The sequence below is a fragment of the Bos grunniens genome, chromosome 8, assembly GCF_055505025.1.
Source record: "Bos grunniens cultivar Pamir isolate PY7600 chromosome 8, Bosgru_T2T1.0, whole genome shotgun sequence".
Lineage (NCBI taxonomy): Eukaryota > Metazoa > Chordata > Mammalia > Artiodactyla > Bovidae > Bos > Bos grunniens.
Genome location: NC_141172.1, coordinates 51900096 through 51917634, shown reverse-complemented (window position 1 = coordinate 51917634; position 17539 = coordinate 51900096). Strand labels below are relative to the sequence as shown.

The 17539-nt window shown below is 35.0% G+C and overlaps 1 protein-coding gene across 3 annotated transcripts in view; it reads right to left on the bottom strand.

The window, feature by feature from the left end:
• The window catches only part of VPS13A (vacuolar protein sorting 13 homolog A), a 282305-nt gene that overhangs the window by 158541 nt on the left and 106225 nt on the right, over positions 1-17539 (bottom strand). For all 3 annotated transcript variants that reach the window (XM_086415617.1, XM_086415618.1, XM_086415619.1), the window contains 2 exons: positions 8265-8403; positions 1126-1207 (listed from right to left, as the gene is read on the bottom strand). In XM_086415617.1, the coding sequence (XP_086271743.1) occupies positions 1126-1207; positions 8265-8403 (221 nt within the window). The remainder of the gene's footprint in view (positions 1-1125; positions 1208-8264; positions 8404-17539) is intronic.

Below are 17539 nucleotides of genomic sequence, written 5' to 3'. Positions count from 1 at the left end.
ATGAATACTCAAAGGAACATACTAATATGCTCACTCTATCTGGAGAGCAAAACAGAACTTAATTACAAACTCTGAAACAGTAAAAGCAGGGGGCAGGCCCTGCAGTTTAAACAGAGAAACTAAGATTAAGCACTATTTCACATATGGACAACTATTTAGCCATATATATGATAATAAATTTTTTAAACATACTTTAAAGGGTCCAAAATCCAGTCAAACTATTAAAAGAAGGTTTAAGAGAAACTAAAACCATCTAATATATCCCTAAAAATATAAAATTGAATATAAGGATAGATGATCTCACAAAAACATTTCCTTCCCCTTCCCACCAAGCCTGATCACTACAGAGAAAGGTAAACATTCTCTAGAAAACTGAGGATCAACATGGCAATTTCTGTTATTTAACATTTAGCAATTTTTAAACTCTTAAAAATAGTAAAATATATTTATTTTTCTTTCCAGTGTGGCCAAAAAAACCTGTATTTCATAACAAAATATTTACAAGTCTTCATAGGTGAATGTATATATTAAGGCTTGATTATTTTCCTTTAATAAGTGAAAATAAAATGTGAAAAGTTAAAAAAAAAATTACTATAATGAAGATCTCCAAAAGCTAAGTAACAGGTTATAAATTAGACACAAACTTTCATGGGTTCTTTTAGATCACAATAGGATAGAGAAGATTAAAACTTACTAGTGGTCCTTGTTACTATGGGATTCAATTGTTTTTTGAAGCTTATTTTTAATTGAAGGAAAATTTCTTCACAATATTGTGTTGGCCTCTGGCACACATCAACATGAGTCAGCCATAGGTATACATGTGTCCTCTTGGTCTTTAACCTCCCTCCCACCCTTCCCACCCCTCTACATTGTTACACAGCCCCAGTTTGAGTTCCCTGCGTCATACGGCAAATTCCTTTTGGTTACCTATTTTACACATGGTAGTGCATATGCTTCCATGTTACTCTCTCCAGAAAATCCCACTGCAAAAGGAATTTAAGTGAAATTTTCTAGATAACATGCATATCTACTATTGCCTGAAATTGTTTATGTGGTCTCCAAATGAAAATTATTTTTATAATCTATTTATAACAAGGAAAATTTCCTAAAGTAGCTTCATTTTACCATCTTCAACACATGGAATTTCCAAAAGAGGAAATTTCTTCTGTGACATCTGTGATGTTCCCAAAGAAGTGGATCTTTGAACCTGGAAGAAAAGTTAATTCACTCTCAACTGGTACATAGACTTTTATTGTAAGTTCTAGGACGACTGTGACAACAAACACACACACACATAAATCTGAATTAACTGGAAAAATTCCAGTCTGAACTAGAAAATTTGTAAATGTAAATTTAAAGAAGTGCTTTTACAATTTAAGGCTAAATATAAATTTCACAACTGTTACAATCATTTCCTCGTATAGGAAGAAATCATAGATATATCTTAACATCTTACTAAATAAAGGAAGCCACCTCTATGGCATCCACAGGAAACAACCAAAGTCTCAAAATTTAAAGCCTCTGTGGTTAGGGAGCCTGTACTTTTATTTTTAATTTTTTAAAGATATTTTAGTAAATTACTTTTCTACTGTCCTGAGCCAAGTAGAGCATACAAAAAATATATAATTCATTTGAAAATGTTAATAATAAAAGATACCCCTGAATCTTCCATCCAGGCCAAAACCCAAAATAGTACCAGATACTTACCTAGAAGCATCTTATGTGCTACTTTCTTGATCACATTCCCTAAAACTGATTTATTTTATTTACTTGTTTTTAACCTTCTATGACTGATTTTATAAGTAAAATATTATTTAACCTGTTTCTTTCTAAACTCAGAAAGAGGCAATAATATTGCATACATTTTCCTGTGACACTGTTTCAACAAAATATTCTTTAAATTTTATCCATATTGATACTTTACTCATTCTTACTGCTATACATTGATGAATATAAACCACTGGTTATTTGTCCATTACAATGTTGGCAAATACTTGTGTGGTTTAGATTTTTGCTTTTACTCACATTACCAGTATAACCATCATTTAACACATGGGCTCAAATGCAAGATTTTCTATCGTGTATATATCAGAGTGGAATTTTATATATTCACTTTAATAAGTACTATCAATATGTTTTCACAAGTGTTTATAAGACATTATATGATGTCATCAGTAGATTAGTGTTTGTATGGCTCCACTTCCTCATTAACATTTAGCATTCTCAGACATAATCTTACTGGCATTTTCACCCTAGTTTTAATTAGAATTTCACAAATATAGTTACACATGGTTCATGGATTGTTTCTGCTTCTCAGAATCGTATTCATTTGGCGGAAACATTTTTACTGAAATATAATCTACTGCATATGAGTATGTAATTTAAGTATAAAAACTAAATTTCAAAAAGAAAACACACCCATGCACCCAAAATTCAGATCCAGGAACAGAACATTACCAGCAACTCAGAAGCTGCCCTCAGAGTCCTCAATCATCAGGCATACCACCACAAAAAGTAACAACTCTGCTGCCTCCAATTTCAATATTGAATGTTTTGAAGTTTTTTACACTACATTCATTAAAGAAGATTTTGTTTTATGAGGTGAATAATAAAACTGAACATCTTTCTTGTCTGTTTGCTCATTTCTTATTGGATTCCTGGTCTCCTTACATATTTTGGATAGTCTTTCTCTTGTGGCTCAGATGGTAAAGAGTCTGCCTGCAATGCAGGAGACCCAGGTTCAATCCCTGGGTTGGGAAGATCCCCTGCAGAAGGGAATGGCAACCCACTCCAGTATTCTTGCCTGGAGAATCCCATGGACAGAGGAACCTATGGAGCTACAGTCCATGGTGTTGCAAAGAGTCGGATTCGACTTAGCGACTAACAGCTTTTCTAAGTTGTATGGGTTGCCAATATTTTTCCCAGTTGGATGGACAGCCTTTTTTCATTATTAACAGTATCATTCAAAAGGCAGAAAATTTTAGTATCTAGGAATTTACTTTTTTTCTCCTATATTTGTACCTATTTATCCCAAGACACTTTTATCCACCACAAGAACTCAAAGATTTTCTCTGTTTTTGAAGGTTTTCAAACTTTACACCTTTGGGCATTTACATTAAGTCTCTGTTCCATTGCAGGTTAAATTCCATGTTTGGTATATGTTACAGGCTGATGTTCACTTTTTCCCCACATGGAAATCTAATTATTTTAAAACAATTGTTGAAAAGACTTACTTAGTTGCACTGGAAACTTTGTAAGAAATAAAATATATACATTAACCATATTGTTAATTTATTTCTGAATTCTATTCTACTTTAGTTATCTTTATGTCCATTCTTACGCTGAAACAACACTTTCCTGAATAAAGCAGCTATAAAATAAGCCTTGAAATCAAATATTAGAAACCCACCAACATTATTCTTATCCAAATTTTTTGGCCAACATATGTTCATGTATTTCCATATGTGTATTATAATAAACTTGCTAACTTCCAAAAGAAAAATCTGGTATTTAGATTGGGACTGTGAGAAATCTATAGGGTTTTGAGAGAACTGTCATTTTAAGAAGGTCAGTCCTCCAATTCTTAACTGTATCATTCCACTTATTTAGGTCATGATCAATTTTTTACAGAAATGTCCTGTAGTTTTAGATTCACAGGTCTTATTATTCCTTTGCTACACTTTTCCTAATTATTTAATTTTTTAATGCTATTACAAAAGGAATATTTTTCTTAATTTGATTTTTAGAAACAACTTACTATTTACATTGATGATATAGACTGCAACCGTGACAAATTCGCTATTGCTAGTTGTATTTTTCTACATTCCTTAGGACTTTTTGCATAAATGATCATATCATCAGGAAACAGTTTTACTTTTCCCTTTCTATTCTGTCATTATTTCTCTTAAGTTACTGCAGAAGCTAGAATCTTCAGTATGAATTTGAATAGAAGTAGTGAGAAAAGCCATCATTCCTGCACTATCCGTGATATTACAGGGGAAGCGTTCAGTCTTTTTCAAAATAAACTATCTTAGTTTCCTAAATTGATGGGGCGCCCTTATATTCTCAGTTTGATATCATGAATGGTTGTTGGATCTTATCAATGCTTTTTCCTTGTCTACTGAAATAATCATACATTTTTTATCCTTTATTCAATAATTGAATAAGTGTACTTAACACTGATTGGTGAACTATTATTGCTTTCATGGGATAAATGCTTTCCTGGGTGTTTTAAAGTATCGTAGTATCTAATCTTTTTAAAATATCATACTATTTGACTATAATATTTGCTAAGTATTAATATTTTAAAATCTATGTTAATGAATATATAGATCTGTAATTTCCTCATAATTCCTCTATCTAGTTACAACAGCAGGGGAACAGATGCAAAGAAACAAAGTGTGGCCTATGCACAGAGGAAAATAGCAGACATAGTTCAAGCAGAAGCAAAGGCATCAGATTTACTGGGGGAAAAAAAAACGTTAAATAAATTGTCTAAAATGTTCTCAGAGAGCTAAAATGAGCCATTGAGAAAGAGATAAAGGAAACCAGGTGAATGTTACAACAAATGGAAAGTATCAATAAAGAGACAGAAATTATAAAAAGAAACCAAGCAAGTTCCAGACCTGAAAACTACAATAACTGAAAGAAAAAATACATTAGAGAATTTCAAAAGCAGAGTTGAGCTAGCAGTAAACATGTGCACACATCAGTCAAAATTATTAAAAAAAAAAAAAAAGAAAAGAAACAAAGGATAAAGAAAAATGAACACAACCTAAGGGGCCTGTGAGATACCATAATGTAAGGTGATGTATGCATTATGAGAACACCAGCAAGAAAAAGACGAAGAGAGGGCACGAAAGCATATCTGAAAAAATAATTACCAAAAATGTGCCCAAATATGATGAAAAACTGGGACAGAGGAGCCTGGCAGGCTACAGTTCATGGAGCCGCAAAGAGTTGGACACAACTGGGCAACTGAGCAAAGCACTTACATAAACCTAAAAAATCTAAGTTTAATAACTGAAAGTAACATATATTCAAATACATCCACTCCAAAACATATTATCATCGAACAGCTGAAAGACAAAGTAAGAAACTTGCAAGCAATAAGAGAAGTGAGCTGCCTATGTTAAGACTCTCAGTAAACTATTAAAAGCTAATTTCTTACCAGAAACCATGAAGGTCAAAAGGTAATGGAAAGTCATATTTGACACCAAGGATTATGTGTCTGGCAAAACTATCCTTCAAAATGAGAGAGAAATTAAGATATTTCCAGACAAACAACAACAACATAAGGAGTGTATCATCACTATACTTGTCCAATAAGAAATCCTTGCCAGAGCCCTTTAGGTAGGGAAAAGAATACTAGATAGTAACTCAAAGCTATATAAAGAAGAAATCTCCAGTACATATAATTACATGAATAAATAAATAAGGAGATGTTGTATTCTTAGTTCAGAGTCACCTTTTTCATTTCCTGTACACTTAAAAGAAAACCATAAGAATAATTATAACGACACTACTGAATACACAATGTATAATATGGAAATTGTGACAATACCACAGGGAGTACAAAGCTGTACAAAAGTTTCTGGCTGCTTTGCAGTTAAACTGGTATTAACTCAAAACACAGTTTATAAATTCAGAATGTTAAAAGAAAAAATTTCCTAATCAGTAATGACTTTAATGCTTAATATTTTACTTATGTATTTGGTATCTGTACAGGTGTCTCTGACCTCATCTTTATCTCTGTATTCTTACTGAACTGCAAAATTCCTAAAGGATAAGACTTGTATCTGTTTAACTCAATTTGTACACTATAGGCAGAGCACAAGCATCAAATGAACATCTGGTATAGTTCAATAATGACAAACACAAGAGAAAATCAAATATAAGTCAACAAGAGACATTAGAAAAAAGCAGATGAAAATACAAAATCCCTTATTTTAGGATCATGCTATATATAACTTGTAAAATCTACTTCTTCAAGTTTATATATGAGATTATATTGGTTTTATTACTTAAAACAAGAGAATTTCAATGAGTCACAGGAATAAAATACAAAGTAAAAGTAACAAATATTTTGGACTCTTAGACTAAAAAAAAAAGATCAGTGAGGACAAACAAGAAGTGAAGAGGAATGAAATAGATTTACATTTCACTACTCTGATTTTCTCTTCATGTTAAAAAAAATAAAAAAGGCAAAACATTACCTTTTAGTCTTATTTGGATCAACTGGAAATGGGTAGTGGACTAAAAAAGCATTAAAAAAGCTCATTAAAACAAAAGGCGCAAAAGAACAATAACCAAACCACACTTGTATGGTTACTTCTAATATGGAAGCATCAGGGGGTAATAAAAGCACAATTGCATCCTCCTCAGTTCAGGGAGACACAAAATGGCACGGAAAAAACATCTTATCCAATTAATCCAGAAACCTGTAAATCTCCATGACACTTTTGGAAAAGTTAACAGGGACATGAGTTTGAGCAAGCTTGGAAGTTGGTGATGCACAGGGAAGCCTGGCGTTCTGCAGTCCATGGGGTTGCAAAGAGTGAGACACAACTGAATGACTGAACGGAACTGACCAGATTTAGTCCAGTATTTAGCATGGCCATTTCATGGCTGAAAATACATGGCGGTGGCGGTTCAGTTGCTAAGTTATGCCCAACTCTTTTGATCCTATGGACTACAGTCCACTGAGCTCTTCTGTCCATAGGATTTCCCAAGCAAGAATACTAGAGCAGGTTGTCATTTCTTTCTTCAACCAATGGCTTTAAATATCAATGGATGGAACCATCCAATCAAAAGGAACAAACTGACAAAATGGATGAAAAAAAATTGGATCCAACTACATGCTGTCTACTTTGTTGTTATTCAGTTACTCATTGTGTCTGTTTGTGACCCCATGGACATGGACTGCAGTATGCCAGGATTCCATGTCCCTCACCATCTCCTGTCACCATGCTGTCTACTAGAGATTCCTTTTAGATCCAAATACACAAATAGAAAAGTGAAAGGACTGAAAGAAGGGACTCTATGAAAACAGTAATCACAACAGAGGACCATAAAGAAGGTTGAGTGCCAAAGAGTTGATGCTTTTGAACTATGGTACTGGAGAAGACTCTTGAGAGTCTCATGGACTACAAGGAGATCAAACCAGTCAATTTTAAAGGAAATCAACTTTGAACATTCACTGGAAGGACTGATGCTGAAACTGAAGTTTCAATACTTTGGCCACCTGATGCAAAGTGCCAATTCACTGGAAAAGTCCCTGATGCTGGGAAAGACTGAGGGCAAGAGAAGATGGGGCAACAGAGGATGAGAGAGATGGATGGCATCACTGACTCAATGGACATGAGTCTGAGCTAAGGCACAGGAACCAGAGGTCAAATTGCCAACATACGCTGGATCATAGAAAAGGCAAGGGAATTCCAAAAAAAAACAGCTACTTCTGCTTTACTGACTACACTAAAACTGTCACATTTGTTTATACTCAAGACTAATGAGAACTGAGAAACAACATTTAACGCTGGTGGGACTAAACATTTGTAATCAAAAAGCAAATTTGGCAAAATTCATTAAAAAATAAAATTCACATATTTCACTCAACAATACCACTTCCAGAAATGTATCCAATGGATAAAAAAAATACTCAAATATATGTATAAGAAAGTTCAAAGCACTGATATTTTTTATAACTAAAAATATAACAATATAAAAGCCCATCAAAAGAGAATTACATTATACAAAGGATGGTACACTCACAAAATTTAACACTGTACCACCATTAAAAAAAAAAAAAGGCATATCTTTATATGCTGAACAGGTAAATATCTCCAAGGTAAATAACATATGTTAATAATGGTGAAAAAAGATTTAAAACAGGAAGTATAATTATCCCATTTATGTAAATTTTAAGAACATTATAATATAAACATATATATATGTATACACATAGATACATATTTGTACATGTGTGTATTAACAAAAGCTATAAACATTTTCAAAAAACTAGAGAAGCAGAAGTTAACCACCAAGGAAAGGGATTAAAGATCGGAAAAGTGAAGAAAGGTAGACACCATTTTACACTTTTGTTTACTATTTGCATCTTTAACTATTTTATCATTTTCTCTTTCAAAACGTAATTTTAAAAAGTCTATTACGGATGAACTGTTTCACTCCAAATTTCTGTGGTTACACATACTCTTTGTGAAATCTGTTTTTAAATTCTTCTTTCATTAATTTTGAAAATACATTACCTGAGATGATTTGACAGGCACATTTACTTCAGTTGCAGGTGAGGGTTTTGGAATGCTTTCAATCAGTTCCAAAATCCCTTGCAGTTTTTTATCTGAGATTCGTAAAGAAATTAATGGTAAGTTTCCATAAATCTTGAATCTGTTTCAAAAAGACAGAAATCACTATTTAAAAAATGACTATTCATCTTATATTATCTAAGAATAATCAAATGTGATATTAAGTACTAAAAATTATCTACACGGTCCACGGGACAAATTATTTCACAATCTAAGAATTCCCATCATTTTTCCAATCTCATCAGCTGAATTAACAACATTATATTTAAAAGGCTTATTTTCTATTGTTATTCTGTTTACTGCTAAGTCACTTCAGTCGTGTCCAACTCTGTGCGACCCCATGGTCTGCCGCCTACCAGGCTCCTCCGTCCATGGGATTTTCCAGGCAAAAGTACTGGAGTGGGGTGCCATTGCCTTCTCCAATTATGTTTACTATCCTTCTATTATTTTGTCAATGCCAGTTGACAATTACTACTTGTAAGTGTTTATTACCAATAGGCATTAAGGAAAGCAGTTGATATGTAATACAATAAATAATTCTCACAATCTATGAGGCAGAAATGTATTTCTGCTCCCTGTTTCTTATAAGTTCCCATATATACATGGTTCCTAGCAGGAAATTAGGTTTGGCAAGTACAAATTACCTGTCCAAGAGATTATATATTTAAAACCAGGTTTAAAAGTCAGATCTGAATGAAAAATCACAATCATATAGAGAAATATGTAACAAAATTCAACACCCATTCATGATAAGAACTCTCAGTAAATTAGAATTAAGAAATATCTTGCAAAAACCTACAACCAACATCAGCCTTAACAGTGAGAAACTGAACGTTTTCCCAGCAAGACTGGGTACAAAACAAAGATGTCCCTCTCACTAGTCCTTTTCAACATCACACTAGAAGTCATGTCAATGCAGTAAGCCAAGAAAATAAAATTTAAAAGTATACAGATTGGTAAAGACATAAAACTGTCTTTGTCAACAGACAACATGATCATCCTTGTAAATTATCTATTAAAACATTCCTGAAACTAATAAGCTAATATAGTATAGTTGTACGATATAAGATTAATATAGAATAGTGAACTGCTTCCCTATATACCAAAGGACAAGTACAATATGAAATTAAAAATACAAGAACATTTATATTAGCATCCAAAGAAAGTAATACTTAGGCATAAATCTAACAAATACAAAATTCATAGGAGGAAAACTGTAAAATTCTGATAATAAACAACTAAATAAATGAAGAAATATTCCACATTCAAGGGTAGGAAAATTCAATACTGTCAAGATGTCAGTTAATCCCCAACTGAGCTATAGATTCAATGCAATCACAATCAATATCCCATGAAGTTATTTAATGGATATGGACAAATTGATTTTAAAATTTATATGGAGAGGCAAGAGACCCAGAACATATTAGTCAACATAATACTGAAGAAGAGCAATGTTGGAGGATTGACATTCCCTGATTCAAGACTTACTCTAAAGCTACAGTAAGCAAGACACTGTGCTACTGTCAAAACAATAGACAAACAGATCAATGGAACAGAATAGAGAGTGCAAAACAGACCTCCACAAATACAGTCTGAATCTCTGACAAAAGAGCAAAGACAAATAATGGAGCAAAGACATTCTCTTCAACAAATGGTACTGAATAAACGAATATTGAAATGCAAAAACATTAATTTATACATAGGCTTTATACCTTTCACAAAAGCCAACTGAAAGTGGACCACAGACCTAAATTTAAAACCCAGTACTATAAAGCTCCACAAAGACAAATCAAAGAAAACTTAGATGACCTTTTCAGATACTTTTTAGATATCACTTAATAGATACAATGCAAAGGCACAATTCATGAAAGAACTAATTGATAAACTGGATTTGGTTAAAATTAAAAAACTTATGGAACTTCCCTGACAATTCCTGGTTCTACTGCAGGGAGCAAGGGTTTGACCCCTGTTCAGGGAACTAAGATCCTATATGCCACAGCCAAAACGGAGAGTAATGAATTAAAGAAAAAAAAATTTAAAGCTTCTGCTCTACAAAAGACAATTCCAAGAAAATTATAAGACAAGCTACCAAGTGGGAGAAAATATTTGCAAAAGAAAGATCTCATAAAGGAACACTATCCAAAAAGTTCAATACTACTCAATAAGAAGGCAATCTAGTTGAAAAACGGGCCAAAGATCTTAACAGACACCTCATCAAAGAAGACACACAGACAGCAAATAAGCAAAGATGTTTCACATTATATACTATCAGAGAAATACAAATCAAAATAAGAATTACTGAGATACTACTACACACCTACCATAATACTGACAACACTAAATACTGACAACACTAAATAATGGCAAGGATGTGGAGCAGCAGGAACTCACAATCACTGCTGACAGCAATGCAAAAGGGTATAGCCACTTAGAAGACAGTCTGAAAGATTCTTATAAAACTGAAGATGCAGAGCACATCATGAGAAACGCTGGACTGCAAGAAACACAAGCTGGAATCAAGATTGCCGGGAGAAATATCAATAACCTCAGATATGCAGATGACACCACCCTTATGGCAGAAAGTGAAGGGGAACTAAAAAGCCTCCTGATGAAAGTGAAAGTGGAGAGTGAAAAAGTTGGCTTAAAGCTCAACATTCAGAAAACGAAGATCATGGCATCCGGTCCCATCACTTCATGGGAAATAGATGAGGAAACAGTGGAAAGTGTCAGACTATTTTTCTGGGCTCCAAACTCACTGCAGATGGTGACTGCAGCCATGAAATTAAAAGACGCTTACTCCTTGGAAGGAAAGTTATGACCAACCTAGATAGCATATTGAAAAGCAGAGACATTACTTTGCCAACAAAGGTCCGTCTAGTCAAGGCTATGGTTTTTCCAGTGGTCATATATGGATGTGAGAGTTGGACTGTGAAGAAGGCTGAGCGCCGAAGAATTGATGCTTTTGAACTGTGGTGTTGGAGAAGACTCTTGAGAATCCCTTGAACTGCAAGGAGATCCAACCAGTCCATTCTGAAGGAGATCAGCCCTGGGATTTCTTTGGAAGGAATGATGCTAAAGCTGAAACTCCAGTACTTTGGCCACCTCATGTGAAGAGTTGACTCATTGGAAAAGACTCTGATGCTGGGAAGGATTGGGGGAAGGAGGAGAAGGGGACGACAGAGGATGAGATGGCTGGATGGCATCACTGACTCGATGGACATGAGTCTGAGTGAACTCTGGGAGTTGGTGTTGGACAGGGAGGCCTGGCGTGCTGAGATTCATGGGGTTGCAAAGAGTTGGACACGACTGAGCGACTGATCTGATCTGATACTCTTACCATATGATCCAGCAATTTTGCTCCTTGATATTTACCCCAGAGGAATTTAAAGTTCAGTTCAATTCAGTTTCACATCCATACATGACCACTAGAAAAACCATAGCCTTGACTAGACGGACCTTTGTTGGCAAAGTAATGTCTCTGCTTTTGAATATGCTATCTAGGTTGGTCATAACTTTTCTTCCAAGGAGTAAGCATCTTTTAATTTCATGGCTGCAGTCACCATCTGCAGTGATTTGGGAGCTTATGGGTATTTATTCATAAATTTATCCATAAATCCATGGATGTCTATAACAGCTCCTTGATATTTACCCAAAGGAATTTAAAGTTATGTCCCCATAAATCCTATGGGGATTTATCCATAAACTTATCCATAAATCCATGGATGTCTATCATAGCTTTTCCCATAAATTTATATGAATCAAGTTTATCCACAAAAATTTTATATTTCAGTTTTATAGCTAAACTTGGAAGCAACCAAGATCTCCTGCAGAAGGTAATGGATAAACACCCTGTGATACATCAGATAATGGACTATTATTCAGCATTTAAAAATTGAGCTATCAAGTTATGAAATGATAGGGAGGAACCTCAAATGCATATTACTAAGTGAAAGATGCCAACCTGAAAAGTCTTTCTCCTCTATAATTCCATCTATATGACATTCTGGAAAAGGCAAAACTATGGACACAGTAAAAAGATCAATGCTTGCTAGGGCTTGTGTGATAGAGGAGGGATAAAACAGAAGACTTTTTAAAGCAGTGAAAATGCTCTATAAGATAAAGTCTATATGATACCATAATGATGGATACATGTCACGCATTTGTTAAACCCATTCAATGTACAACATCAAGAGTGAAATATAATGTAAACTACAGACTTTGCCAACAAAGGTTCATCTAGTCAAGGCTATGGTTTTTCCAGTGGTCATGTATGCATGTGAGAGTTGGACTGTGAAGAGAGCTGAGAGCCAAAGAATTGAGGCTTTTGAACTGTGGTGTTGGAGAAGACTCTTGAGAGTCCCTTGGACTGCAAGGAGATCCAACCAGTCATTTCTAAAGGAGATCAGTCCTGGGTGTTCATTGGAAGGACTGATGCTAAAGCTGAAACTCCAATACTTTGGCCATCTCACGCGAAGAGTTGACTCACTGGAAAAGACTATGATGCTGGGAGGGATTGGGGGCAGGAGGAGAAGGGGACGACAGAGGATGAGATGGCTTGATGGCATCACCGACTCGATGTATGCGGGTTTGGGTGAACTCTGGGAGTTGGTGATGGACAGGGAGGTCTGGCGTGCTGCGATTCATAGGGTCTCAAAGAGATGGCCACGACTGAGCGACTGAACTCACCTGAACAGACTTTGGGTAATTATGATGTGTCAATGTAAGTTTGATCTGTTAATGTAAATCTAACAAGTTTGCCACTTGGTGAGGGATGTTGTTAATGGGGAAGGCTATGCATGGATGGCTCAGTTGGTAAAGAATCTGCCTGCAATGCAGGAGACCCTGGTTTGATTTCTGGATCGGGAAGATCCACTGGAAAAGGGATAGGCCTTCCCACTCCAATAGTCCTAGGCTTCCCTGGTGGTTGAGCTGGTGAAGAATCCACCTGCAATGCAGGAGACGATGGTTTGATTCCCGAGTTGGATGATACCCTGGAGGAGGGAACAGCTACCCACTCCAGTATTCTGGCCAAGAGAATTCCATGGACTAGTCTATGGAGTCGCAAAGAATCGGACACAACTGAGCATTTTTCATTTTCATGCATGAGTGGATGCAAGGGGTATAAGGACAATCTCTGGAGCTTCCTATCAACTTTTCTGTGACTCTGAAACTGCTGCAATATGAAGAAAATCTTTAAAAACAAAACCACTATGAGGTACCATTTCACGCCAGTCAGAATGGCTGCAATCCAAAAGTCTACAAGCAATAAATGCTGGAGAGGGTGTGGAGAAAAAGGAACCCTCTTACACTGTTGGTGGGAATGCAAAGTAGTACAGCCACTATGGAGAACAGTGTGGAGATTCCTTAAAAAACTGGAAATAGAACTGCCTTATGATCCAGCAATCCTACTGCTGGGCATACACACCGAGGAAACCAGAATTGAAAGAGACACATGTACCCCAATGTTCATCGCAGCACTGTTTACAATAGCCAGGACATGGAAGCAACCTAGATGTCCATCAACAGATGAATGGATAAGAAAGCAGTGGTACATATACACAATGGAGTATTACTCAGCCATTAAAAAGAATACATTTGAATCAGTTCTAATGAGGTGGATGAAACTGGAGCCTATTATACAGAGTGAAGTAAGCCAGAAAGAAAAACACGAATACAGTATACTAACGCATATATATGGAATTTAGAAAGATGGTAACAATAGCCGTGTATACGAGACAGCAGAAGAGACACTGATGTATAGAGCAGTCTTTTGGACTCTGTGGGAGAGGGAGAGGGTGGGATGATTTGGGAGAATGGCATTGAAATACGTATAATATCATACATGGAACGAGTCGCCAGTCCAGGTTCGATGCACGATACTGGATGCCTGGGGCTGGTGCACTGGGATGACCCAGAGGGATGGTATGGGGAGGGAGGAAGGAGGAGGGTTCAGGATGGGGAACACATGTATACCTGTGGCGGATTCATTTTGATATTTGGCAAAACCAATACAATATTGTAAAGTTTAAAAATAAAATTAAAAAGAATATATTAAAAAGAGACTGATGTCAAAGACAGAATAAATTTTCATTCACAATTTTTATCCCTCATTTTTTAAAACGTACTTTTCAGTCAAACACAATGACTGCTAAAAATATATCTGAATTCCTTGAGAAAGTTATACCTTTCATTTATCTCTAATAGTGTAAGTATTTTTAACTAATCCAATACATCCTAATTTAATAGGTACACATTATGGATCCATCTCATTAATGAACCTAAACTTATTTTCAATTTCTTTTAGTAAGGCAGCTGAACAACGTGAAGATGACAGGTGCCAAAATACTACCCACCAAATAATAAGAGGATTTCCTTTCATTTGCCTTAAACTTTTTAAGTTCAAACTTCAAAGAAAGTTCCCTGATACTTGTAGAGTTCTAGGATTTAATGTAATGTCATATCCACTTTATACTGCCCACATTACAAAACTAAAATCAAATGCTTCTTAGATTTCATCTTTCTAAATCATTATAGTTTCTGCCTGTGATTATTTCAGGCACACATCTCTGGTCCTAACTTATAGCCATTTTAGTATCATAAGGATATGAGTACAAAGAGCTTTCCTGGAGGATTTTTCCTTTTGTTGGTTACGTAATGCACTGAACCACAGTTTGGCAAAATATGGCCATGGATTAATCCAGCATGTTGCTTATTTTTGTAAAAAAAGTATTCTGGAATACAACTATACATATTCATTCTGTGCTGTTTACAGCTGCTTTCATGCTAAAACACCAGAGCTGAGTACTTGTGACAGACAATACAACTTCAAGCTTAAAATATTTACTATCTGGCTCTTAAAAGAAACAGTCTGCTTAGTGTCACATTGAACTAATCTTTCACATACTCTTGATTCCATTATCTATATAAAGACATCTTAATCAGCTACTTTAATTTCTGCTATGCTATACATATTCCCTATATTGCTGCTGCTGCTGCCAAGTCACTTCAGTCATATCCGACTCTGTGGGACCTCAAACGGCAGCCCACCAGGATCCCCCATCCCTGGGATTCTCCAGACAAGAACACTGGAGTGGGGTGCCATTGCCTTCTCCTATTTCCTATACTACAGGACATAAATTCTCCCTCATCATATATTTATAGAGAAATCTAAAGCAAGGGACGTTAGCCATTTCTTCTGTCAGTAATATCATCTTTTTTGGTACCCTGTAACATCCTAGATTCTAGCACACTTAAGTAAAATGCTGGAAAAAAACTTTATTCATAACCATGTTTACAACAGGAAATCACATGCATCTTTGACTTCTCTCATGTACTGACTAACTTTAAAAGAAATATCAGACAATAGTAAATAGGCAGGAGAACATCTAGAAAGGAACCCAAAGAATGTAAGCCTTGCATCTAAAATTAACCTACACCTAATGCTTGATTATACAAAATAGCAAAATGTATGGAATGGTCTTCTTTCCTTCTTTCTCAAACCAAATCCTGGTATTCTTCTACTTTAAGACTCTCAGAGTCCCAGTTTGATATTTTCAATTAAGGAAGTATAAGAGAATGAGAGTTAGTAAACTGTACAATGTTTCCTAGAGAATAGAATTATTATAATTTGAAAGGCAGGGAAAAAAAAAAAAAAAGTACACAGGTTTCTTTTAAGTCTCTTCCCTTCACATGGCCACCATAGTAAAACAGTATGAAAAAGGTCCCTAACACAGCATATGCAAAAGAGACCAAGCTATCACTACTTCCTACTATCCCTCCCACCCATACTTCAGGCACAAAACCTTGACCACTACTATATGAACATTCTCTTGTTGCCTCTCTGATAACAATTCCCCTTAGACTGTCTACTGTCTGGTAGCTGTTAGATGTGTCTTTCTTTACACTTTTAAGTAGATCTGTAGCTGAGGTTTGAATGTTTGCAAGGGAGAAAAATTACTGGTGGAAAGAAAAGGTGAAAGGGCTAACTAGCTATAGTCTAAAACTATTTAGAACTAAATCAGTTAAACAGCCCAGCCTAACTCAATAGATAAAATCAACTATTACTATGATTTTTCATTCTAACTCCACCTTTTATTTCCTACAGGATTTAAAAGACAAATGCATGAAAATAACTATAAATCTATGATAATGGGTATAAAATATACAGTAAGGATATAATTTCTGACATCAATGACAAAATGGAGGGGGTTGAGCAGTAAATAGTAGTTTTTGTATGCAATTAAATTAAGCTGATGTCAATTTTAAAAAGATTGTCAACTTTACAATGTTACAGGTAATCTCCATGAAAATAACTAATAAAAAATTACCTATAGAAGATGTGTATCTGGAAAAGAGAAGGGCATCAAAACATGTCAAAACAAGAAAATCAACTAAACAAAACAAAGGCCAAAAATGAGGGAAAAAAGGGACAAAAAAGCTATAAGACACACAGAAAGTAACAAAATGACTTAACAAAATTAAACTGTTCATCAGTATTTATTTCAAACATAATGGCTTAAACTTCACAAAGATATAAACTGACAGAATGGATTTTTTAAAAAACAGATCAAACTATATGCTTTCTGCAAGAGACTTACTTTAGATCTAAGGACACAAACAGCTTGAAAGTGAAAGATATTCCATGCCAATAATACCCAGAAGAAAGCAGAAATGGCTATAATAAGATCACTCAAACCAGACTGGTAGGTCAAAACCTATAATTACACAAAAGATACTGTACAATAAAAGGTAACTTCATCAAGAAGATATAATAACTAGAAATGTATACACACCAAATATCAGAGCTCAAAACTACATGAAATATTGATAGAACTGAGGAAAAAATTCACTCTACAGTTAACATGAGACTTCAAAACCTACTCCACTTTCAATAACTGACAGAAGAGCCAGAGGAAAGATCAGTAAAGAAATAGAGGATGAAAACAATACTATCAACAAACATAAACAGAATACTCCTCCATCAACAGCAGAATACACATTGTTCATACATGTACACAGAACACTTTGCAGGACAGACCAAATTTTAGGTCCTAACACAGGAGTCAAAATTTTTTTAAAGATTGAAATCATAGAAAGTATCTTTTCAAATCACAATAGAATGAAACTAGAAATCAACAGCAGAATGAAAAATGTAAAATTACAAATATGTATAATTTAACACATTTACTGTTAAACAATGAGTCGAAGAAGTCACAAGG